The 26353-nt window shown below is 43.6% G+C and overlaps 1 protein-coding gene across 2 annotated transcripts in view; it reads left to right on the top strand.

Annotated features, from left to right (window-relative positions):
- The first annotated feature begins 5845 nt into the window (after positions 1–5845).
- Positions 5846–26353, top strand: part of LOC139665607 (solute carrier family 22 member 23-like) — a 36322-nt gene continuing 15814 nt past the window's right edge. Inside the window, exons 1-4 of one of the 2 annotated variants that reach the window (XM_071544683.1) lie at positions 5846–6483; positions 6541–6634; positions 20840–20943; positions 21089–21243. In XM_071544683.1, the coding sequence (XP_071400784.1) occupies positions 6185–6483; positions 6541–6634; positions 20840–20943; positions 21089–21243 (652 nt within the window). In that variant the 5' untranslated portion in view covers positions 5846–6184. Of the gene's footprint in view, positions 6635–20839; positions 20944–21088; positions 21244–26353 lie in introns of both variants that reach the window. The other variant, XM_071544682.1, reaches the window with a different exon arrangement.

Genomic DNA, 26353 nt, shown 5'->3' with positions numbered 1-26353 from the left:
AGTGGGGAGATAATGGTGGTGAGAGTGAAACCTATTTGCAATAGTCGTTGTTATACATTCTTTAATCGGGATAAATTCTAGTCAATTTAATTATTGAGACACTAAGCTATTCCTCATTTTGCTGAGGACCCCCTGGAACCCTCTGATGGATCCCTGGCGGTCCCTGAACCCCACTTTGAGAACCCCTGGGTTGACGGAGCATTGGTTCAGTGCTTTTAAGATAAGATTCTATTTAGAAATACATTTAAATACATTTGTTTTTACTTGCAGTTTGCTATTCATTACAGAGATATCAATTACAACATCGAATTTTGACCCATTTAGTCTAAATTTGATGTTGGCAAGTTAGGAGACACAGCAGCCAACGTGTCTAAATCCCACTGGAGTGAGTAGAGACGAATAGCAATTGCGCAAAAATTTCTCATGCCGGGTTCAACATTCTTGAGGTCAAAAGGAGTTAAGTGAGAGTGTCAGTGTTCAGTGTTTTGCTTTTGCTGTTTCCTGCCTGTATCTGAACACCAAGAGACACAAAGAGTTATGTAAATGTAAAGATGCAAAGGCTCCTGTTTGCTTTGAGTTCTATTCTTTTGTAATTTACATTTTCTATCTTTCACCCTCTCTCTCTTTCCTCCCCTCTCCTCTCTCTTTCTCTCTTTCTCAAACACACACACACACACACACACACACACATACACACACATACAACACATCACAGGTAGGCGTGTCTCAGCCTTGAAAATTGAAAGGGAGTAAAGGGAGGAAGGGACAAGGGAGGGTCACACACACCTAGTGTTAGTCAGAAGCAGGTTTTTTAAAAAATGTGTTTGGGAAAACTGATCTACGAACAAATAACATGTGTGAGTTTGAGTGTTTGTGTGGGCAGTGGCAGTGAGAAAGAGAGCAAGAGAAAGAGAGAGAAAGACAGACAGACAGACAGAGGAACCTAGTGAGGAAAAGAGAGAGACACATGAAAACAAGCAAACTAATTACATTGGTATTTAGAAATGTGTTATATCACAATAAAGTCTTTCAGGCTGGTTTCAGGATAATAGCTGGTCAGACTTTCTTGATTGAAAGCAGGAATTATAGTGGACTTTCCTGATGGACATATTCTGCCCTCTGGTGTTTTAGCTCTGAGCCAAACATTGCACTCCCAACTAATGCAGTCCAGCACGTAGCAGTGACCAGAGAGGGGAGACAGAGACAGAGAGACAGAGAGAGAGAGAGAGAGAGAGAGAGAGAGAGAGAGAGAGAGAAAGAGAGAGAGAATGAGTAGAGCATTCAACCCAGACAGCTATTCGCAACCAACGCCCTAAACTGGAATCTCCATACCTCCTACCTAAGCATTACTATTCTTTTGCTCCTTGCATTCATTCTAGTCGAATGCACGTGTTTGAAACTTGACACGGTTTGAGTATTCTGTGCACCTTCTAATGATGTTCACTTCAAAATGTGTGATAACGTTGTAATTAGTTATAACCACAATTGCATGAAAGACAAGTCACACACTTAACGCACCCACCCAAAGACTCACCCTAAATCTTTTCCCACTCAGTTCAAGCGGGTGATGTTTGCTTTTTTTTTTTTCCCTTTAATACACTATAATCCTTTCTCTCCAAACAAACCCCACACAGCAAGACTGAACATGCACAACGTCCTAAACACCAGTCCAACAACAGGTCCCACCCTGAGGAGATGGACTGAACAGTGCAGTGAACGTTGCTGCATAATGATAGTATGAAGCAAGATTGGAGTCATTTAAGCTTTTCAACAGAATGGGTTTGGCGTCATGACATGAATACTTCCCAGATGCACAGTTACATCAAGATAGTTCATCTCTGATTGATTTGTGGTAACTGGAACTGCTGTGTGGGTGTTTGTATCACAGTGTTGTGGTGGCTCTTGCATAAACAACTAGGTAGTTTTCTGTAGGATGAAAATCTTTCTGGCAGACTCAGATGTCACCAGTCACCATTAGGTGTGGCACAGTAGGGTTGGGTCACTTTGGCAAATCTGTCATCACTGTCATCATATTGTGAGGCTTTATTAGACCGTGTCGAAGTTTGCAGTGGGGCAGCCACCCTCTGGCTTATTCGTTTTCACCTCTTGCCTATATGTGCTTTACATTAGCCAACTGAGCAAAATCGTCTTTTCCCTACTTGCACTCTGTATAATCCATCCAGCTGTACACTGGGCATTTTGAGGAGGTAATGAGGGCTTATCTTTCAAAAAATAAAAGCTCCAGTCACTTTCTCTCCAGCTTGAGAGTAAATAATTAACCTTTTTAATGTTTGCTTTCCTCTCTGAAATACTGTGAGTATCCAATGTGTGTGGCTGCTACATTTCCTGGTTTTGTGTACGAAGAAGAGATTTAAACGCAAAGTTTAAAGTCAGTTTGTCACACACACACATGTTGTACCCATGTCACAACAATAATGACATGAGAAAATAACACAAAACCTTAAAGAGACAACATCCCAAACTCTGACTTAGTAGGCATAATAAATACAATAATAGCAAAAAAAAAAAGGCAAGGCAAAGTTTGGATTATGTTATGTAGATTGTTTATTGAATCACAGTAGCTATGAGCAAACACTGCGGCTGGCAGACACCTGGAAACAAACAGATGATATGATTTCCAGGCAGGGGCAGACAGTGACATCATTCCTGAGTAAGAGTGAAAAAAACAACAGCCATCTGGTTTATTAATTGCTTAGACAATTGACGTTATCTTGGTTATTCATGTCTAACTTGTGCTGATCTGAGTTTCCCTCAATGATGACTTACTCACGTATTTGTTAGTTCCACTCTGACAGAAGATGGTTCCTCAGAGTTTCCACAGCTTCACAGAACCATATTGAATAGATTTGAACCCTGAAATGGTTCTTCACTGCTTTTTCAGGAACCACTGATAGTCCTATAATTAATCTCATTCCATATAAAACCTCTTCACTTCCATTTGCATTGATTGCTCCTTACCATATTTTTCAATTAACTGGACTTTTTTTTTTAAGTAAATGAAGATCCATATGGTTCTGTATAGTGTTATGCCAGGATAGTACTGGGAAAAAAAGACTAAGTAACATTCTGCAGCATCAGAAGCGGTTCTCCTGTGGTTATGAGGCAAAGAATCGCTATTTGTTTGCAATTTTTCCTACTACAGTATTTGCATAATTTGTAAGATGGACAAAACATGGCTCTTAAATGGGATAAAATGGTTGCATCAGCATGTTTGTGTGTGTGTGTCTTTGTGTAATAGCACACACACTAGGCCTATTTGTATATTGGCCACAAATCCAATGTTGTCATTCCCTATCAAAGTAATAAATCATGCAACTTTTCACTATCACTTGGACTTTGAATCCAATATGCACCTGAACACATCAGTATAACAGCATATTGTTAAATGTTCTCTCAGAAACTTACCTGGAAGGGTGTGGTGTTTTTATAACAATAGAATAGGACATAGTCTAAATCTGTCGGCAACCGGTGGGAAAAAATAATATGGATATGCACTGATATCTGAAAGCATGACTCACTGCTTACAAAGAAGTTTTGTGGTAGTTGCTACCTTTACCCAGACAAGTAAAACTGTGATAATTTTGCTCACAGTGCAATAATTGACCAAATTTGGTTGAATTTGAAAAGGGAAATGTGAGATGATACTGTTATTGTCACCGAGTTGTGACAATTCAGAAAATATGTCAGCTGAGACGGAAAAGTCAAAGTTCCTCTTATTTTTCCCAGCAGAGAAGTTTTGAATGACACACTGCAGAGTGAAAGCCATGCAGGACACACCCTAAGGGTTTTTACAGCACATTAGCAGGCATTTCACTGCTCTTATGTGTAACCAGCCAGTTTAGGACAGAGGGACAGACAGACAGACCTGCAGACACACTATGCACACACACACACAAGTTGACTCATGCAGCTACAGGGGCGGATCCTCGACACACCTGAACTGGTTGCTAGGGAGGGAAACAAGCAGGTTTGAATGATAACAAACAGCACAGTGAGATAGTGTGACGGTCCAATGGTCGACCGGTTTCTGTTGGCAGGCATCCATGTGATATACTCGGCACACACTGAAAGATTTATGCACTGTCTGAACAAAAACGATGTCAAAAGGATGCAATTCTACTTAGCATGTAATTATTAGCCTACTTTTTAAACAATTAATAGAACTAATTTTACATTCAAATTTAAAAGACATTCATAACTGATTCATTATATGTCGCCTAACTCATTCATAAATGAACAATAAGCATTTATAACAGCTCCATTAACACCATTCAGTATGAGGAAAATCTAAATCTACTTGTGGCAGTTTAAGATAATTTACTGTCCACTGTATTTGATTCCCCCATTATCACCCAATACATTTGTATCTCCCCATTATCCATTATTTCATTACAATAAATAACTTTATTTTTATATATTTTTTAATTATTTATTTGCGATACACAAAAAATAACTATTTATTTTGTATGATTATTGCTAGAAGATAGGTAAAGACAGCAGATGTTACAATGACTAGAAGAAAGTAACGTTGTTGCAGAGGTCTGCCAGCAGAGGTCAGCAGTGTGTAACAAAACACAATAACACACTGCAGTCCTGTCAAGCTGCTTTCAATCATCCTACCGTGGGCTTCTCTGGATCGCACGTATTATTTATTGCATGCTACAATAATGACTGAAAGCTGGGGCTTATAGCCATTCTTATAGATCTAATGTGTCTGGTCAAATGTCAAATAAGCTGGGGTCATATATCAAGAGGTTTCATCTCCTCTCTATCGCGCTGCAATTGTATTTTCTTTCATAATAAATGTTTAAAAGCATGTCACTCTCAAATACTCAACAAAAAAAAGTCTTTAGCCTACTGCCAGATCTCTGAGCAGATAGAAGGTGATTTAAAACTAGATGATACAGCATTCAATCCCTTGATTCAATAAATATACAGTATATGTAATAGCACACTGTGGCCAGGAGGGTGGGGCATTGCTCAACAGAGGCAGAGAGGTGCAGTGGGAGTCTGTCACATGGTTAGGTATACTACAGTAGCCTATCATAGTTTAACAAGCTGGTGGATCTGCATTGGCTTTCTCATAAAACCATATAAAGCAATGATTATGGTGTTCCAATGCTGACAACTCACACTTCTGCATGAGCCTACACAACCACAAAAATATGAGCAAACCTAATCATTTTAATGTAATTCATTCAAGAAAATCACCTAAAACCTATGACTAATGGCTACAAAATAGAGCATAATGAAGCCTAAAACCTGTGACAAGGCTAATTCTTTTTCTGTCAGTCTCTCTCCCTCTTGCACGCACACTGGCGCCATTCTATATGGGGCTTTACAGGCTTGGAGTTTGGATAAAGAGAGAAAATGATTTTGATACACTCTGTTCAAGATCAGACCTCATTTGAATATTATTCTGCCTCCCACCATGCCAGTTATTGCACAGAGAAAAGCTACTTATAGCCATTTTCTCCTGTGAGATCTTTGCTGACATTTGTTTTCCAGCTTTACCTTTGCTGGCATCTACAGCACAGCCAATTGCTTTGTATTTGCTTCAGTCAACAGCGCTTAGCTACAGAAATGGGTGGGGACAGAACTAGTTCCTCCTCCCCCAGGACGCGCAGGTAAACCACCTTCCATTATGTATTCGAGAAGATCATGTTTTTGAATAAACGTTGAATATTTATCAAGTCGCATACGTCATTTCTAACTTGTGGAAGGCCTGGTCCAGAAGAGAATTATTGAAGTTTGTGACGTAGGATATTCCCTGGGCCTATTTGTTTGGACAGGTGTGTTACTTGTGGCGCCCTCAGGAAACACTTCCTGCAGGGCTCCTCCACAGCTGACCGAAAGCCACACAAACGTAATCAGAGCTAATCAGACGAGGGGACGGAGAAGGAAACTGTCTCTTCACCATTCAAAAAATTCACCGCAACCTGCTTTTGTTCCCTTGAATCTGAGCCTGCTGTCAATCCAGCAGTGAGCTTTCGGTGGCAGCCGTCCCTGGACAGCAGTGAAGTGCTTCCTGATAATAAAGAGGTGCGTCTTATTTCCATTCCAGCGCACGGCTTTCACCACCGGAGCTGGGGGGCATTGACGCATTGTGGAGTCGACAGGGGGTAGCACTGCCAACCCCGGCTGCGCTACAACAGACGCATCTATGAGCGAAACCGCGATGGCCGTGGTGCAGCTCGAAACGGAGGACCATCAACCGGAGAACGGGTTCGTGTCCCCCGAAACCACGTCGCCGGGTCTGCTGACACAAATCGACGGACGTGTTTTGCCATTTCTCGGGGGATTTGGGAAGTACCAGAAACAGCTGATCGTTCTGACATGGATTCCGGCGTTATTTATTGGATTCAGCCAGTACTCTGATAATTTTCTTCTTGCCCAACCAAACAACACATGTGTTCAGCCTTTGGCAAACACGACTAATTTGACTAGAAGTCATTCCTCGTTGTTTCATGGTCCAAATAATAGCAGCACGCGCCAAGCTTTCATTTATCCCAATGGAAGTTATGGCACTCACAATGACACGGCCATGCAATGTATGTGCAAGGAGTGGACATTCGAGCTGCACACGGGACTCGTGCAGAATGTGGTTACCAAGGTAAGCTGTCCGTATTGAGCATGGGCATCCTTTCTATCAGATTGTGTTATGCCTTTATGATACCCTAACCGCTCTATAGGTTAATCTTATTTGTATCGATTCACGGTTCTAAGTGGGAGAAATCCTGGCACTGATCAATGCCAGAGATCCTCCGTTTAAAGAATAACAGGTTCAGGGAGAAATCTAGTCAGTCTATTTTGAAACTGTACTAGCAGTAGCATTGTGTTCATTTATCTGTTGACAGCCTGGTTGTATCCTCTGATATCATTCTGGATAGGGTTGAGGTTGCGATGATGCCTCTAATATTCAATTAAAGGCATGGGTTTTTCCACACTGGACCATATCCTATTCATAGGTCTGTGGATCTGTTAGGATTCACACACCTATGAATAAACTCGGACTTGAACGCAGGGCTGTGGGAGACTGTAACAGTGTAGGTGAAAGCGTGTATCGCACTGACAGTCGGGGACGGCGTGAGTCATCGCAGCAGCTGACACAAGGTGCGACCTATCGCAGAGAGACGCCACCATTGGCATTGCCGGGTAAACGGCCACGGTGGAATTTGCCGGTTGTCATGATGGACATAATAGACAAAAAGCCTGGTCCTTTTGATTTTAGAGCAAAGGTCATTGGTGCAATCGTACGCCAAGCATCACCTTGCCCAAATACAACCCTAACCAAAAGTCTGTGGTATGGATTTTTTTTAATCTCCTATGGAATCACTGTAATATTCTAAGTCCTGTCTGTCTGTGACAGGCCTTGGCTACAGTATGTCTGCAGTCATCATAGTTGGGCTTCACAGTGTGATAGCTGGACGGAGGATTTTATATCTTATTACACCTATCAGCTCTTCTCCCATTGTGGATGCTGCATGCCCATATCAAGTTTTATTTTGATATGGGAGGAAGAGCATGAAACTTTGATCCACAAGGCTCCCCTCGTAAACTTGACCTATTAATATTGCTGTGATCGTGTATGAATTGTCACTGAGTCTTCATAGAAAAGGTTCATGGCCTTAAGACTTAAGTAACCTAAAGGCACTTCCCCTTTTGTCATTCCCCTTTTTATTAATATGCCATATTATGCCCTGTTTCATTACCCCTGAGTGAAAGTTGTGTTTGAAATTCATATGTTATTTCTCATGAACTCCCAGCAGCTGAAATATGATTTTCTTCATTTTTGTCTTCACAAAGAAATCTTACTGTCCTGCCTTTATCTTAATGGCTTTTAATGCTCAGCCTTGGCATAGCTGCTTACAAAGGTCTATATTGTTGATGCATGCTGTAATAGACTTATACGCCACTGCAGAGCACTGTAAATGCCTTTTTATTCTGCAGGATATTTGTCTCTATCAAATTTGGCATGCATGCCATAATCAAAAAGCTTAGCAGTAAGAGTTTGATATGATGCCTGGATTTGAAGCTTCTCTGTGCTATAGGAGGGGGTTGTGCCACACTGAGCCTGTGCCCACTGTGATGCCAACAGCCCATCTGCTTATCACTGATAATGTCCATATTTAAACGACCAGCAAATAAAATGTAGCTCCGGCATTTCATTTTAACATGAGCCAAGGGACAGTTTGAGTCATGATTTCATTTACTGTCTACAGGGTAATTTTGGGGGCGGTAGTGCATGCGTTGACAAGCTTTATGGTGCTCATTATTTAGCTTGGACCATTCATAATACTCTTCACTTGCAACTGAAATACACATTGAGTCATATTCAAGGGCAATCGATTGGGTGGATCAATATTTGGTATGACAAAATGTCCAAAAAACATTGCTCCCCTCTGGGGAAAAAAAACAGTCAGTTGTACATACATCAGATGTAAGGGCTATAGTACTAAATCACTGTTGTCTATCCTCTCATACTGAGTGGCTTAGTAAGCTGTAGACACTAATATTTGTGTTGCCTGTACACGCACACATCCTGAATGTCATGTTGACACTACCACCAGTGCAGATCAGTTTGTGACAGGGCTGAGCAGTTGGTGAAAGTGTCTGTGCCCTTCCCTGACCTAAGCATTCCACATCCTGACAAGGTCATCCTCAGGAGAAATCGAATCGGAGGGCATGCAGACAACTCCCGAGATGGAGCCCAAACTGAAATAGAATCAACTCTCCCACTCGCCGTCCTCCTTGTCTCTTTTCACACTGCCTCGGTGGAAGCCGTCCCTCTCCCTCGTGAGGCCACTTGTCCGCCACAGCCCAGGCACCGGGATGTGACACTATAGCAGGAAGTGATGACTTGGCCCTTCTCCCTATGTTTGGATTGCATAGGCATAACTCCACATGACTGGGTTTAGCTATCCGTGACACTCTATCCCTCAACACTGAAGCAGAGTGCCAACACTGGGGAAATGTGGTAGTGTCTTTTTGTCAAAATGTACCAACAAACTTTAACCCCTTACTAACTTTAAAACCGTGTAAACCCTCCATATCACATGCCGTTGACACACACATACAGTATATAACATGTCTTCACTGTGCATAGGTTTAGTCTCCTGGAGGAAAAATAATATAGCATTGGAATACATCTCTTCTCACTCTGTTTGCTCAGGGCAGCATTGAGGGAAGGCTTTGATGGAGCTGGGCTTAGAGGAGGAGGAGGAGGAGGAGGTAGTGGAGGATCCAAAGTGGCTAATGTGGAGACCCATTCTAATTGAGTCAAGCCCTCCTCAGGGCCTGTCTTAATTGGGCTGAGCTGTAGAAGTGAGAATGTATCATTACTCAGAGACAGATAGGGTCTCTCTGCACCCTTCCCTATTCCACTCCCATTCAGATAGATGGCAGCTGAACACGCCGCCTGAAGTAGTGGCTTGAAAACCTCATCAAACCGAAGATTAACCCCTCCAATGATCCTTCATGATAGTGTGATCCTTATATTAATTGGAAAGACTTGGCGCTCAGGGGTGGATGATGATTTTAGTATCTTAAAATTAAATTTTGAATTAATCTATTGTAATATTCCACTGTAGAATTAAGTTTGCACTACTACAAAACTATGTGACACCATCATACAAACAAGCTATTTTTGATCTACAACACAGAATTTTGCAATATCTACTCTAAGCCATTGTATGCATTGTACTATGCCATTCTATTTTATTATTTTTCTAACAAAGTAGGTCACAGTATTGTCTGGTAGTGATAAGCAAGTCTTGTACTGAAAATGTACACTTTCCAACAAGATATGTTGTAAAAAGCACATTGGCGGGAACACCCAGTCCCAATATCACTGTAGTGGAGCTTGCACACCCATAGATCTGCAAGACGATACTGTAGTTTAACGCCCATCGAGGCCTCTCTGCTCTGTGTCCCTTCATACTGTTTACCCAGCTGGTCGGCTCCTTCCACAGACCCTGGATCAGTGTGTGACAGTTGGAAAACGTCTCAGCTGTTGAGAGGGGATGACCCCACTGCAGATGCCCAGTCAGCACACAATGACAGCCACTCACAGCGTCAGCTGGAAAGATAGATACTTGTGTGACCAAAAGATAAAACGCTGTGGAGGCTGTATGTGTGTGTAACAGTGTGTGTGCTGCAGGCTTGTTTCTGATAAGTGAACAGGGAGGAGTGAACATAGTGTGTGGTGTCGGACCTTTGGCTGTGGTATGGGGTTGTTTTTAGGATTAAGTGATGGAATGCAGTTTCTAGGAGCGATGGCGGGTTGCCAATACGTATCATCAGTCTTCCACTTCATCTTCCAAATCATTATTGGTGGCAGTGACATTTAGTTATATGGTTCATTATTAACTGTCAAAAAAGGAGGCAATGAAGGAATGGATAGATCTTCTTGAAGGTCTTGTGTTTCACCATTCCTCACTGTTCTTTGCAGGAAAACATAATTGCTGTCACCCATCTTGTTAAACACACTGTAGTTTTACTTCTCAGCTGTGATATGTAGTATAGTGCAGATGCTGTAGTAGTATGACAATTATTTGAAACATCGCCACGCCTAGATAATATCAACTAGTTCTCAGGAAAGTTGCATAGGCCACTTCTGCAATATCAAGTTACATATTGGAGTATTCTTTTCCCCCTTCTGACTTCTCCTTTAATTCAAGAGAAACTGCAATGGAATGTGGGTAATGTGTGGCATGGATGCATCTGTCTTGTACTCCCTTACTCACCCTCCTTCCTACAGTGCTGTCATTCTTCTCTCTCGCCCTCACCTACCACCACAATGTATGTTCCTAACCCAGGGATGAGGCAATGGTGCTAAAACTTACACTTGGAATTAGAAAGAGACTGATAACCAGGGTGATGGTCTGTTGCTAGGCAGTAACTATGCAGCAGTCTCTCCACGTGCCTTCCACCCTCTCCTCACAATTGCTTTCAAGCATCCCCCTTTATCCCTCTCTTTAGCCCATTATCTTTTCCTCTCATTCCCTCCCTGTTCTCATCATTTCTCTCCGTCTCTTTGTATGTTATTTCCCCCCTTTATATTATTTATTCCTCCTCATAGTTTTTTTCTAATTTTCTTCACTCCACACTGCTGTTTCTCCTCCCTCCTCTGTCCTCTGCTTTCCCCCTTCTCTGTCCCCCCCCCCCCATCTCTCCTTTCAACCCCCCCGCCCCCACCACCACCACTCTGTAGTTCAACGAGTGCAGTAGTGTGAGCAGCTGTAGTTGAAGGCGTCTTCATCAAGGCTAATGAGACTCACTGGTGCAGAGTAACCATTGTTGTAGTAAGCGAGGCGTTTTTGACAGGCCGACCAACACCCCAGGGGTTTCACTGCATGGTTCCTGGCCCTTCATTTGTTGCGTGTAACGGTCTTGCAGACTTGAGACACATGTGCACACACACACACACACACACACATACAGTGTCACCAGCTTTTGTCCTCTGACTGTCAACTAATAGATTAATATTGCGTCTTCAATATTATTGTCTACTCTGCACAGTGACTTCTATTCAGTTCCCCTAAATGAGCAAGACAATAGCAAGGGAGCAACCAACAGAAAGCACTAGGGCATAGAAGACTGTAGCTACATGGCTTTGACTCATGTTGAGATTGGCCCACAATTTGTAGCATTTTCTCTGCTCTGTTGTAGCTGTAACTCTGCCCATATTTCTCCATTTGTACTAACTAGCAGTTTGGGTGTGCATTTATAATTGTATATTGAGTTGAATCAGAGAATTGGATTGGAAAGAGAGCTGGTGAATAATACATGCTATTTGGCACGCTTTCAAATAAAGTGCCTCGATAAGTGAATACATTTTTAGCGTGGGAATAAAAATCTAACAGACAGTGAAGCGCCATGCTCTGCCCATTGGCCTACACATTTTAGCAACACTATTACCAAGCTATCAGCTGTTTGTGGCTGCTTTATCTCACGCATGTGCCCTGGGAATGCTGATTTGTATTGGTATTTTACAACACTGGTCATCTGTCTGTGGTCACTCGCAGATTTCTGTTCCGCTTAGTCATCAAATCATTATCCAGCCTTGCAGTCCCAGTCCCCCTACAAATGCACACCCAGAGTTTCACTTCTCACAGTCCCACAGGAGGGCAGCTTCATTTTTAAACACCCTTGTTTAGCTTGGTGGAATTGCGCAACAGGAACTTGTTTGCCTCCCTCCGTCTGTCTGTTTCTCTGCTGACATCGATACTGAAACCATGAACGAGTGGCATGCCTGGATCATGTGATGACTGGGTGGCTCTGGGTAATCCTGGAGCGTTCCATTCTGAACAGGTCACTATGGTAGAGGTTATAGGAGGTTAGAGCCCCTTAGAGAACTGTAGGAACGACCAAGAGTTTGTGTTTCAAGGTGAGGAGGAGTTCTCAGTCAGGCAGAGCTGCTACATGAAATAAGTGTATTTTTTATTGACAGGGAAACTTTGTTTTATAGTTTTAGGGTTTGGTGTTTAGATGAGGCAGTGCAGAGTTCAGGGAGTTGATCAGCCTCCCCATGCGTTACGCACCTGTTATGACCTCCGTGCCCCCGTCTGCCCCTGTCTGCCTGCCTTATGTCACCACAGACAGCTGACAGGCATAAGTAGCCGGGAAGACCCCTAATGACCACCTCCTCTCTCAAATTCAGCTCTTGGTCACCTCAGGATCTGCTACCTTTTAACTCAGCTGATTAACTGATAATACTAATGTCAGTTGTGTAGGTTCGGGTAGCTTTTTTGAGCAATGAGTTGTGTGTTCCCACAAGCAGGGCACACACTCTTTAGCAAAGTCGACACTTCATGTATTGATCCACTGGGCTTTAAATGAACTGCTGCAGCTTCCTACGTTGACTGCTTGTGCTGTATGCTAGGTGTATTTGTCATTATACTTGACTACTGTGGGGGAAAAAATCAGGGTATGCTTGGCTCATGCAAATCAGACATGTACACACACACACACACAGCATTGTTTGCATTCTGGGAATCCCACTGCTGCTGGTGAGGAGAGGTTCAGTCACTGGCAAGAGGATGAAGGTATAAGAGAGTGAGGAGAGGCGGAGGTGGCTAAATGCACCATCATAACACACAGTAGAAGAGTCATACTGAATTGAAAAGCCTTGTGTATATAGCCCCAATCCGGGATTTCTGACTGTAGGAAGTACGGGCATATACACAGACTCTAAGGTTGTGATGATTTTCAGAGGAAGATAAGTTTTCACTTCTTTGAGGTGCAACTGAAAGGCAAATGCAGGTCGAATTAGAACATAAAGAAACATCATGTGGCCTTTCATTACATTTAAAAGACTTCCAAAATTCTGTATTAGAAGCTCTGTCAATATATTTTATAGTGGAGGAAAATGTCTCCAATCCCACATTTTGACTTTGCTGTATGCACAGCATTTTGAGTGTTACTCTCTAAATTGCAGCACTGCATTATTTGCAAATGGTTTGAAAGACCACGTTTTTTTGTGCTAAGCTTGCTAATAATGGAGAGTAAACAGTTACTACAACATTGAAATGCAAAAATTTAGATGCAGCATTTAATGGCAAACCGTTGAGCCATAAGTACTCTAGAGACTAATAATTCATCAATAAGCAACTACTTCTCATTTTAAGATACTGAGTGCTTTTGTATTGGAGGATTCTGGTTAAAGAAGGTTAAAGATGGCTGTCACCACGGTGTGTCAGTGAAAACACGGACATGAGGGTTATCTCTGGCCAGTTTATTCTCAGGATGGACAGGAGTGTGGTCTAAACAGAAAAGCAAAAACCCTTGGTAATAGGTAATCACATAGGTAATCTATCATCTCCAGACCCCCGTGGAGTAGAAAACAGGCTTCATAAGACACAGCTGGGCTGGGGGGAGGTCGGCCATCTGGGCACCTTCGGTTTGGCCCTCCACTTCTGGCACTCTGGGCAGTGGTGCTGGTGGCAACGGACTACTTCTCGGCCCCTGAGAATCCAGAACCATCGTCGGAGCTCTGTAAAGACCCGTTCAGATCCTGGGTGGCATAGCTTGCTGTCATACTGCTGCACTAGGAGTCGAGTCACTAGATGTTTTGGGTCGAGTACTATCGGGTGCACCGAATCTGTGCTGAGGCCTTCAGCATGCCGTAATCGACCCCTAACACGAATTAACCCTGTGTGGGTGTCAAACTCTGGGGACAGCATGATGAGGCGACTACCGGAGGAGATGGACTTGTCGGAATGAAGGGCATCGTACTCCTGTGGGAAACTCACCCTTTGTGCTCTTTGCAGAATAGTGTCTTCCGTTCGCTGGTAATCGGCTGCACTGAGCTGGGAAGCCACCCCATTTAGGGACCTGCAAGTAGCCTCCACCAGATCCTGGAAGGTGGAGTACTGGCTGACATCTATGGCGGAGGGGTCAACGGTAGTAAACCCACAGAACCTAGACTTCCTGAGTTCTGCTGGGTCCTCTAGGGTCACTGCTGTAGGGGTTACCGGCCATAACTCAGGGCTCTGGTACAGGAACTCTGCCCCCTGACTCCATCTATTAGGCTGAGCCAGCTCCAATAGGGTCTTCCCCTGGATTATGTCATCCGCCGGGTTGCTAGACGACTCAACGTACCTCCAGCAGTGTTCCTGGGTGAGCTCCTGGATTTCAGCAATCCGAGTTCCTACAAACACTTTGTATCTGCAGGATTCGGACTGCAGCCAAGTGAGGACAGTGGTGGAGTCTGTCCATAACACTGTGTTCTTGATCCCCACAGTTAGCTCCTTGTGAAGAAGGTGGGCTAGCTGGGCACCAGTGAGGGCGGCACTCAATTCCAATCTTGGCATGGAAAGTTGCCGCTTAGGGGCGACACAGGATCGTGCAAGTACAAAGGCTAGCTGAACTTGCCTTTGCTCATCCTCGGTGAGTTAAGTGGAGTTGAGGTAAGTGTTGGAGCTCGCCTTCCCATGTCTTCCATGCTTGCAGTAGCTCAGAGGGTAGTAAGGGGTCATCCCACTCTCTCTCCTTAGCCCAAAGACATTGCACAAGCACCTTAGCCCTGGTGGTAAATGGAAGTATGTATCCGAGTAGATCATACTGGCTTGCGAGTACACGGTAAATATTACGCATAGTCACTCTGGATAAGGAGATGGGCGGTGTTTGTAGTGCAGGTTATCTGGAGCGCAATGCCAGGTTAACCCAAGTGCATGCTCTTGAGGATCGGCTTGAGAGTCAGATATCCACAGCTCCGTACTTGTGGATCTCGCCTCCTTTGGCAGATGAAGCGTCATTGCTCGCCCATTGCCTAATTTCAAAGCCACCGGATGCCAACAACTCTCTTAACTGGTCCACCAGGGTCCGTGCCTCCTCTGGTGTAGTGGTGCTTAGCAGGCAATTGTCGACATAGAAGCTCCTTTCCACTGCATGTCGAGCTCCATCCCCTGGCTTGCTGTGGCTGAACACATGCCTCTGGAGGGCAAATGTGGCACCACTGGCTGCAAGTGGTGCTGAAGGGGAGGACTCATATACTTCCGGGGGTTTTCCGGGTTGCAGGTCCTGCCAGAGGAACCTCAGAAGGGGCTTGTCATCAGAGAGGAGACGGACCTGGTGGAACATTTCAAGGATGTCTCCACTGATTGCCACTCGATGTTCTCTGAACTGGACAAGCACCCCCAAAAGTGACAAGCCAAGCGTGGGTCCCGGCAGCAGGAAGTTGTTGAGGCTCTCACCATTATAGGTGAAGGCGCAATTGAAGATGAGTCTGTGTTTGCCATTATGGGATACCAGGTGGCGAAGTATGTACCACAACTCGTCCGACTGTTCTGCTTCCTGGGGGGAGAGCTTAGTGACATATCCTGCACTCTCAAGCTCCTGGATCTCCTGCTGGTAGATTGTCGCGAGTTGTGGGTTTTTGGTGAGTCACATCACAGCTTCCCTAGGTGCGTTAGCCTGGGCATGTTCTTAGCTTGCAGAAGGGGTGTGGCACAGTCGCAGGTCCTGTCGACCACCACTCTAATGGTTTTGGACTCAAGCTTGTTGATTGCTTCCTGATCCTGTCTCGATCTGACAACTTCCTTCTCGTTTCGGAAAGGCAGGATATCTAATTGCCACAACCTTTCCACTTGCCAGTGCAGGGGGAGGTAAAAAGGCACTGTGAGGCTGGGAGTTGATCCTGTAGGTGTCTAGAGGGGCCTTGTAGAGTCCAACCAAGGTGCGTATGAATTGCAGCTGGACCCCCTGGTGGGCCAAGGCGCACTGGCTCAATCGGGATGATGAGCTCTGGATGATCTGAGCCGATGAGCAGTGTGGGACGTGCCTTGTATATTTCTCCTGCAAGGCTGCCACTGGGTAAGTATATTATTATTACCTTTATTTAAACTTGAGAAAATCATATTCTGCTATCATATTCTGCTAATCCCAGTTGATCAGCGGTAAAAGCCTTCTGGATGTGGAATTTCTCATCGGGCTGGCTCTCTAAGGAGATGGTGAAAGCCACTGAAGACCCATGCACCATCTTGATTTCTTGGTGCACAGTTCGCAGTTTCATGGCTTCTGCCCTTCCTTGAAGACCCAAGCGTTTTAAAGCAGAGGAGAGCAGGATGGTGCGCTCCAAGCCATCGTCTAAAATGGCGTAGGTCTCCAAGGCTCTATTCTCATGATGGAGAGTGACTTTAACCACTTTAGGCCCGTGCACATCTCCAGCACCATTTGTTTCGCTTAATCCAGCTGACAGCCTGGACTTTAGTAAGGGCAGCAAATGTGGTGCATTGACTCAAATAATGTTCTTTGTTCTCACAGTATGGGCAGAAAGCCTTTCCCTTAATCTTACTCTTAAATGGTGGTGCCATGGGGGTAGCCTCAGGTGGGTTAGACTCCATTGTGTGCATGACTGTGGATGGTCAGTTCTGAGGACGATGTGCTGGCCTAAACTCCTTCTTCTCTGTGAAGGTTTGGTCCATCGGGTCATACTCCATGCAGTCGGCTTCCATCTGCAACCACTCTGCAAACTCGATGAGGGACGTTTTGATCTGGTTGGGGTCTCACCGCATGTGATATCTCCTGAACCGCTGCTGCTGTGAACGTGGTAGCCGGTTCAGCAGTTGTTTCACATTTGAGCCACTATGTAGTTCTTCCATGCCATCCTCCTTGAGGGCTTTTAGAATGCCCACCATGACCTGTACACGCAGGGAGAAGTCATCATAGGCTCGTTAATCTCCTGCACCAACAGGAGGTAGGTTCTCCAGGGTTTCTATTTCTCGGAGGGCAAACTAATAGGGTCTCCCGTACCTTCTATCCAGTACATGCAGAGCATTGGTATAGGGGCTGGATGATTCTGCATGGGCTAGTACCAGTCTGTGGGCGTTGGGGACCTTCACGTGTTTCAGGAGGAGAGAATACTTATACTGTTCAGACTGACCTTCGTGGAGGAGGCTGTTGAGGGCCAGCCAAAGTTCCACATACTGTGCACGATCTTCCTTCGTGAAATCTGGAAAGGTAGGTCCTTCCACGTGGAGCGGGTAGGGTGGTGCATACCATGGAGCTTCAGGTGTTGTCTTTGACCCAGGGACAGGAGGAGTAATATGATGGGCTGGCACTGGAGCATGATGGGTATAATCCTGGAGAGGAGGTTCAACTTTAAGCGGCTGGACTGGGATCACTAAGCTGGCTTGGTATAGTGAATTAACTAGCATATCGTCTTCTCCCCTAGCTGGGGGCTCTGGGTGGAGTGAGGCCTGTAGTTGCTGACTCTGGTCTGGAACTTGTGGGAGAGGACATAGCGGCATGAAGCTAGAGAGCTGTGAGAGGTGAGCTGGGGTGGTATCCTCATATCATATCTGTATGCACTGAGGGACGACACTTGACTTAGTGGAGGTGGTGATGCAAAGTGCTGGGCTGGCGGGGAGTTTGACTGATTGAGCGGCAACTCACCAAATGGTTGGGAGGAAGGATTCTGTGTGGGAGTCTCAGCCCTTGCTAACGGTGGGCTCTGTAGGCATACATTGGGGCTTGGCTGTGCTTTTCTCACTGATTTCAGAGAATGGGCCAAAGGTGATGAATGCCATGAGGGTGCTCTGGAGGACTGGGCTGAGGCTGGTGTGGTATTCCTCAACAGGAGTTGCTCAAGAAGCTCAGTCTGCCGCCTGGCTGCTTCACTTTGCTGTTTAATAATAATAATAATAATAATGATAATAATAAACTTTATTTGTATAGCACCTTTCATACAAGAAATGCAGCTCAAAGTGCTTTACAACAAAGAAATTACATGCATGAAAATAGACATAGAATGAGCATAACATAAGATGGAAAATAAAACTGAATAATAATAAAAATAAAGTTAAGAAATAGAGTACATAGAATGCATAAAATCAAGTAAAATACAACATTTTAAAAGAAGCGCATAAGTGCGAAGCAAGTGCAAAAAAAAAAGAAAAAAAGAAAAGAGTTTGAGGCCTGTATCAGGAAAGTCATAGCTAGTTAAAGGCTAAAGTGAAGAGATACGTTTTTAGCTTTCTTTTAAAAATATTTAGCGAGCTGGCTTCCCTGATATCTATAGGTAGTGTGTTCCATAGCTTTGGGGCGTAATTGACAAAGGCTGCATCCCTGATTTTCTTTCAGCTGTTGCTGGGAACCTCCAATAAATCAGCAGCTGATGATCGCAGTGTTCTTGAAGGCAAGTAGTGAACAAGGGAGTTAGCAATGTAGCTTGGTCCTAGCCCATTAAGGGCTTTGTATATAAGGAGGAGGACCCTAAAATCAATTCTAAATGTTACAGGAAGCCACTGTAGAGCAGCTAAAACTGGACTAATGTGCTCTCTCCTCTTGGTTCTGGTTAATAGCCAAGCTGCAGAGTTTTGAATAAGCTGAAGTCTCTGTGTTTTTTTTCGGGGGACCAGTAAAAAGTGTGTTACAGTAATCGAGTCAGCTTGAAATAAATGCATGAATCAGTTTTTCAGCATCTTTTTGATTTATAATGGTCATACTTTAGCTATGTTTCTCAGGTGGAAAAATGATGTTTTCGTGACCTTGTTAATGTGGGACTTGAAGCTTAGATCTGAATCTAGGATAACACCAAGATTTGTAACCTCAGATTTAATCCAGGGAGTCAATGTTCCCAGATTATTAAACAGCATTTCCCTTTTTGTTTTAGGGCCGACTAGTAGGATTTCAGTTTTGTCCTCGTTTAACTTTAAAAAATTTTGCTCATCCATTTATTTATTGCCAAAAGACAGGTAGTAATGGAGTTTATAGCTGCAGCATCATTTGGTTCAGCAGAGATGTACAGTTGCATGTCATCCGCATAACTATGGAAACATAAATTGTGATCTCTAATGATGTCACCAAGTGGAAGCATGTATAGTGAGAATAATAATGGACCAAGGCAGTTTAGCAGTCTTGCTCTGCTGTTTGGCTGTTTCAAGGATCTGTTGCATGAAGCTACTGGGTGGACTGGACTGCCTTGGATCCTGGATGATGGATGCACTGCTACTCGGAGGGCTCACCCCATGCCCTGGTGTAGAGGTTGTCGGTTGGCCTCCGTAATCTAGTATGTAGTCATCCAGGTGGGCAGGCTGTTGGATTGTGAACTCTGCTGTGACGTTGCCATGGTAACAGCCCTATCCGGCTTGAAGGACCACTTTGTATTGGAGGATTCTGGCTCAAAGTTAAAGATGGCTGTCGCCACGGTGTGTCAGTGAAAACACGGACATGAGGGTTATCTCTGGCCAGTTTATGCTCAGGATGGACAGAAGTGTGATCTAAACAGAAAAACAAAAACCCTTGGTAATAGGTAATCACATAGGTAATCTATCAAGCTGTATAAAGTATTATCTGAAGGTGGACTGTATAGTATTTGCTCTAACAATAACACCTGTGTACCTGTATCCAGACCTACAGCAAAATTATTATAATAATTATACTATATTGCAAGAACCAAAATAATTAAAGAATGCTATCTATTTCACAATTAAAATAACAAGATAAATAAATAATGTACAGCATCACTGCCTCTCTCCATTATGTGACCAGTTACTAAATGGATTGTGATATTCTATCAAAGTTATGCCAAAGGTAACAGTTACACATCAACAAATTCACACAGCAGTTTCCATGCAGCAATGAAAATGACACATTACAACAAATATGTCTTAAAAGGGTAATTGCTTACTCACCCTTTGTCACACACGCACACTCTTAACAGAAAAGTAAACTGGCGTTGTGATAATACTAGGAACTAAAACGTAACTATGCTCTTAATAGTATTTAAAGTCTGCTCTCGCTTCTCTTCTGCTCCTACTGGCACTCTTAATTGGCTAGAGCAGCAGCAGCATGCTGTGAACATGAGGCGTTCACATGCCGCAATTAACGTGGGACAGCCCCTTTCTAGAGCCTCTTGAACAGCTTTTCATAGACAGATAATTGGTGATCAGACCAGTTTACACTTTTGGAATTATCTACCCAAAATTGTGAGTGAAATAATTCCTTACTAAGGGAAGGTAATCTTTGGGGGAATATCGTGTTGATATTCATAATAGTCCAAATCCCAACAAGCATTTATGACATTCACTCTTCCTTTCCTTGAAAATATCTGTTTATGTGAGCTTAGCAAATGAGCGTAACAAAACCTTGATTGGGATTTTCCATATGATAATATGAGTGCTAATGTGTTTTGAGAGTGGGGGAGTGTCCCATCACCCAGTTAGACAAACTGTTTTTGTGTGTACAACTAGTGGAGTGTGACGGATAAAAATGCCTCATGCTCAGAAAATAATGTTCACGCTTAATTTCCAGATTTTTTGCAAAGCAGAAACTGTTTGACACTGACGCTTAAATGTGTGTTCATCTGTCTCTGCAGTGGAGTCTGGTGTGTGACTCGGCGTGGAAGGTCCACATTGCAAAGTTCTCCCTCTTGGTGGGATCCATCTTCGGATACCTGGTGTTTGGAGTCCTTGCTGACTGGTAAGACTGTACATTGAGTGTGCCTATAATCCAAGGTAAAATACAAATGATGGTCTTTCGGTGCTAAGAGGGATAAAATACCTTAATCAAAAGACCTATGTTTTACAAAGTCAAAAAGTTAATTTCTGTCTTACTCCCTCTATAGGTTTGGCCGCCACCCAGTGCTGATCATCTCAGTGCTGTTCATGCTGGTGTTTGGCCTGACTGTGGCCTTCTCCGTCAACGTTCCCATGTTCAGCACCCTGCGCTTCTTTGAGGGCTTCTGCTTGGCAGGGATCACCCTGTCTCTCTATGTCCTCAGTAAGTCTTCAACTTCCAACCACTGCCCTGCACTGGCTGTCATACATTAATAATCGTCTGGGTTGACTGTGTACAATTCTACAATGATGCTACAGTGTCCAGAATGTCTATAAACTAGGCCTCTCAAGAAATGCGGAAATTTGACTCCAAGCCCTTCAGGTACCATTTGAACACCTTGAAAGCTTGTTGTTAGTGTGGGTCATGTTTGTGGAGGATCCCCTGCAGGTGAGAGAGCTTGTTTTCAACGTATGTACTAAACAGAGGAGCTCACAAGAAATGGCAAAGGCCATTGCACCGCAGCAATACAGGAAATGCAGGTCTATTACATGGAACATTAGCACAGTCTGCTCACCTTAAGGGTAAGCCAGTCTGGTTTGTTTTGGCCTCGGCTCCATTTCTAGGAAGTAATAACAGCTCTTGCTGGTACACAGCAAGTTCAATGTTGTAAGGGGCAGTTATCCTTAGTTTTCCCTCAGTTGTGTCATCACTAACAACCAGACATATCTGATCAAAGAGCTGTTTCGCTTTAATTCTGAGGGAAGCTGAGGGACGCATCCAACTGCAAGAAGCTTTAAAGAGAAGCAATTGTTGCAGTGACCTACTAACATTTGTTAAACTGAATGCCATTCTTTGGATGTACGCTTCTCACTACAGAGCAATTACTGGCATGTGTACCCTTGAAGTGAACTCTTTCATTTTTATTTAAGTGGACCAACTAAATTATTTTCATGGGATTTTACTGATAAAGACACAGGAGAGTAGAGGAGGGGGTTTTGATAGTATGCCTTCACTGCAGTCTCACCCATCACTGCAGTTAGTGTCCATACAGTCCATAATGTTCATGAAGATGAATCCCCTCTGTTGAGTGTGACCTTCTCTCTGTACAGCAAAGCTTTAAAGGAGTGATAATCTAGCAAGCTGCAAGGGGGAACAGGAGAGAGAATGGGAGAGAAGGGACTTTTGATAGTGTCCTGGTAATTGGCCTTCCAGTTGATGCACATTCTGGTCTTGCGATGGATCCTTAAAAGCCTCTTTGGCTGCAGTAATTGACCGGTGCAAAGGGAGGTTGCAAAAGTGGAGGGAAGGGAGAGAGGGAGCAAGGGCAAGATGACGAAGGAGGGGGCCCCTCCATGTCTCCATGTCCTTGTCATTCTAATTTACTCCACATCGTATACCTTGAAAAGCTTCGCTGCACTCCCAAAATAGAAGGAGCGTTTGGTCCACTCCCAGGACAAAGGGAGAGAGGGTGGGACAGAAGAAGGGAGAGAGGACCAAAGGGGTTGGATGCCACTGTACAGTAAGGTGCCTTATTGATTTTAAATGAAAGTGACATCAGCATCCATTCTTTTCTCATCAGGCTGCATTTTATGATTCAATAGATTATTGTACACTATGGACTTAGTAGTTCTTAGTATACACCTGTCTGTATTCTTTACTCTTCATATGAAGAATATGAGTCTGTGTAGAGTGGTAGCTATTGTAGAAGTTCTGAATCATCTTACATCTCTCTTGCATTAGTGGTGCAGTGACCAATGCAGCGCACTCTTTACAAATGTATAGAGGCATGGGGCGTCCTGGTGGCTCAGATGTAAATGTGATGTCCTGGGTTTGAATCCGTCCTGGGAACTTTGTCATCCCCTCTCTCTCCCAGTCTTCCCTGTCGCTGTCTACTTTGAAACCATCTAAAAAAAAAGAAAGAACTGAATAGGCATATTAAAACACAAATCTCATGTCTCTGAACAGCTGGTGGCCAAAGCAGCAGAGCAGTTGAGCATTGTGATGGTTGAAAAGGGAACAATATTTGAATTTATTAGAGCATTTCTCTGGGGGCAGAGAGCTACAGTGTAGCAGAGGTGCATGCCAAAAAATAAGCTACATCTGTTTGTTCTACAGAGGGCCCAATTATTCTAGGTCAGACTTTGGAGCAAAGGATTATGCTGCTTTCTCTCCCCCAGACCACATCTCCCCTTCAATATTTCTTTCTCATTATTTTTCTGTGTTCTTTTTTTTTTAACCTTCTTTTGTTCTCTCCCACTCCCTCTTTCAATTTCTACTTGGCCAAATCTATCTTTCCTTCCTCCCTCTCTCACTCTCTCATTCTTTACCCTGCTTCTCCATTCTTTGCATTTGCCTTCCTAGTAATTGCAGAGTAAATACAGATTTTAAGGAGTGCCACTCTAAATCAGTCAGCCTGCCAACTCCTCAGGTAAGAGTCATAAAAGCCAACAGTCAACCATGGACCTGTCATGCAGTCAGCTGAATACCTTTTCTCCCTGCTGTTGTTAAGCAACACACACCAAGTAGAAAGAAATTGGGTTTGACACTCATTTATGAAGCAATAATACTAATTATATTTTTACCACATCAGCTGTTTCCTTGTTTCTATTCTAAGAACCAATATCCTCATGACATGAAATTCTTGCTTTCAAAAAAAGTTTGCCAAACTTTCTAGTAAACTTTACCTAGGTAAGTTTAACCTTTACAGAAGGTTAAACATAAGGTTAAATATGCACATTTGGATAGGTTTTGAATCGCTATACTGCTGCCCCTATTTCTGATTCTATGTGTTATGGCTACTGTCATATGATGTTTTCCCCTCAACCACTCTGTACTGACAAAACTCCACTAGTGCTGGTCGAAGTTTAGCTACAGTATATATCATTCAATAACAGAGACACTATTGGACAGAATCAATCATTTTATTTCAACGCATACTGGTTCGGAATCCATTGTAGCCTTGAAATGTGGATTGACTGTTGCATCAGCCAACAGCAAAGTGTCACTAACTGTTTTACATTAAAATGTAAATTAGTAAATGAGGCACTCTGGGACTTTCCTAAATCAGTTGCATTTCCTTGTGTTTGCCTTGTGTTTACATTGATAGGCTCAGATTCAATCCCGGCAACAGCCGTGTGTCCTGTCAAAGTGTCCTTGAGAATGTGCGTCACCTAAACCTTACCTGGTCATTCCTTGTGAATCACTCTGGGTAAGAGTGTGACCTAAAATGTACATGTAATCCAGTTGAACTCTGGTGCTCGCTGTCATATGACATTTCCACATTTAACATCAGAAGCATGTAAACCACATGACCTTCTTTTGTGGTTTGCTTTGGTTGACTCTGCCGAGAATGGGAAGTCGGGTCCAAATCTCAGCTTCAGCTGTGTTTGTATTGGAGACATGACACTAATCCCCCATTCTCATCAGCCCATTACCATGTGCAATTAAGTCTTAGTGCACATATCTGGAAGGGTAGGCGCCATTTCATAATCTTAATCTAGAAGGTGGCATTACAGAAGTCAGAAACATGATCGTGGCCTTTCTCTTAGGTTTCACATACAATTTGACAAATCCTTATGAGTAAGAGCACACAGTAAAAAGAAGACAATAACCCACATCATCCAAGTCACTGTCTCCTAAAGCAGTGGTTCCAAATGTGGGGTTCTGGGTCCTTGAAGCGGTCAGAGGGGGTTCACAGTTAATTTCAACCAATCTTTTTGAAATATTGCACAATGAAATAATCTGAGAGTAGAGGAAGAAAAAAACATTATTTAATCTATGTACAGTATAAAACAATAAGCAATTCTGTACTACATCATATCAAACAAAAGGTCTTCTCAGATGGGGGCATGTGGGACAAAATCTCATCAAATGGTGGTCTATATGGGGGTCCTTGGTTTGAACAAGTCTGGGAAACTCTGCCCTAACCCGTCATACCCTGCGCTGGACTCTATGAGAACAGCAAGTAGGCAATCCACTGAGTTATGAGGAGCCCCTTTCCACAAGAGGGGGAGCGATTTGAGCACTGCCACTGTCCTTTCCGCTAGGATGGCCTGTCGGATTCAGGCCCACTGCAGCAGCCAACATGGCTGATGTGAGGCGACACTTAATTCGGCTCCTGACGCTAACTGCCACGCAGAGAGAGGGGAATAAAAGGAGTGGAGATTGGGGGTGGGGTGGGGGGACTTATCAGACAAAGGGAGAGAAGGCAGAAAAAAAAGTATGGGGAGAAAAAAAAGAGTGGGGAGTAAGATGGGGAGAAATGTGGAAAGGAGAAAGGACTTTTTCACCTCTGATTTAAGCTGCCATTCTGAGTGCTGGACTGTGGTGCAATGTGATGCAATTAGGCCGCCTCTGCATGTGAAAGTGAAGTGTTGCTGTGTTTTAAGGCGAAGACCTCTCATGTAAAACAGACCAGACTAATAGGTCATCTCTCCACCCCATTGATCTATGTTGGCTATTAAACATTACGGAAGAATAGCAAAGCCGATAGCTATAGAGAGTCATCTGATGCAGCGCAGCTATTTATACCCTAGTGTTCCATCAGTGTGTGTGTTAGCATTTTTAGCACTGTAGCACCGCACAAAGCTCTAGTGCTTATAGCTCAGGGTCACGGTGCTGCTAGCTAGTGCGTTTTTACAGTACGCACACACACACCTCTGAACCCCCCGCACACAGATAAACACACACAGCAGCACACACTAGCTGAGTCATGCTAGCTGGCGGCACTGGGTGTTTGTATGAGATTGTTGTGATCAGTTGGAGACAATTATTGTGTTCTGGGGCAGTGGGCTAGAGCTCGCTTTTTATTTACGCTTGTTGCCTCATGCATTAGTATCAGCTACTGGGGGCGAAAATGGGTTGCTTTTCCAAGACAGAGAAGCGGTTATATATATATATTTTTTCCCAGGGTAGTTATTTACACCAAATGTCACTTTAGCAGGAGTACTATTCCAGAGGTCATGTTGTAACAACAGTGGTGAAAGTACACATGCCTGATAATCAGAATGCTGAAATACCTTTGGGATACTCTGGGTAAGAGTAAGAGTTTGCTGTATCAAAATATTTGCTAGGTAAACGAAAAGTTGATCCCGACTGAAGAATATAAATTGCCAGCTAAAGTGTGTGTGCACGCATTAGTGTTTTCCATTATATTTCTTAAACGCAACTGGTAAATGCAGGTGTTAGAGAATGTTGTGGAGTAAAATGTGAATTTTGAAGTGTAAGAAAATGAGAAAAGTCCCTAATATTGAAAACTTAAAGTAAAGCACAAGTATCTTTAAAATAAACAGTACATTATAAAAAGTACAGTACTTGGGTCCTTTCCACCTCT

The sequence above is a fragment of the Centroberyx affinis genome, unplaced genomic scaffold (genome assembly GCF_046629955.1).
Source record: "Centroberyx affinis isolate AG114_WGS23_722 - 3 ecotype Tasmania unplaced genomic scaffold, CSIRO-AGI_Caff_v1 ptg004630l_1, whole genome shotgun sequence".
In the NCBI taxonomy this organism is placed as follows: Eukaryota; Metazoa; Chordata; class Actinopteri; order Beryciformes; family Berycidae; genus Centroberyx; species Centroberyx affinis.
The sequence above is the reverse complement of the archived record's forward strand: the minus strand, read 5'-3'. Positions and strand labels throughout refer to the sequence as shown.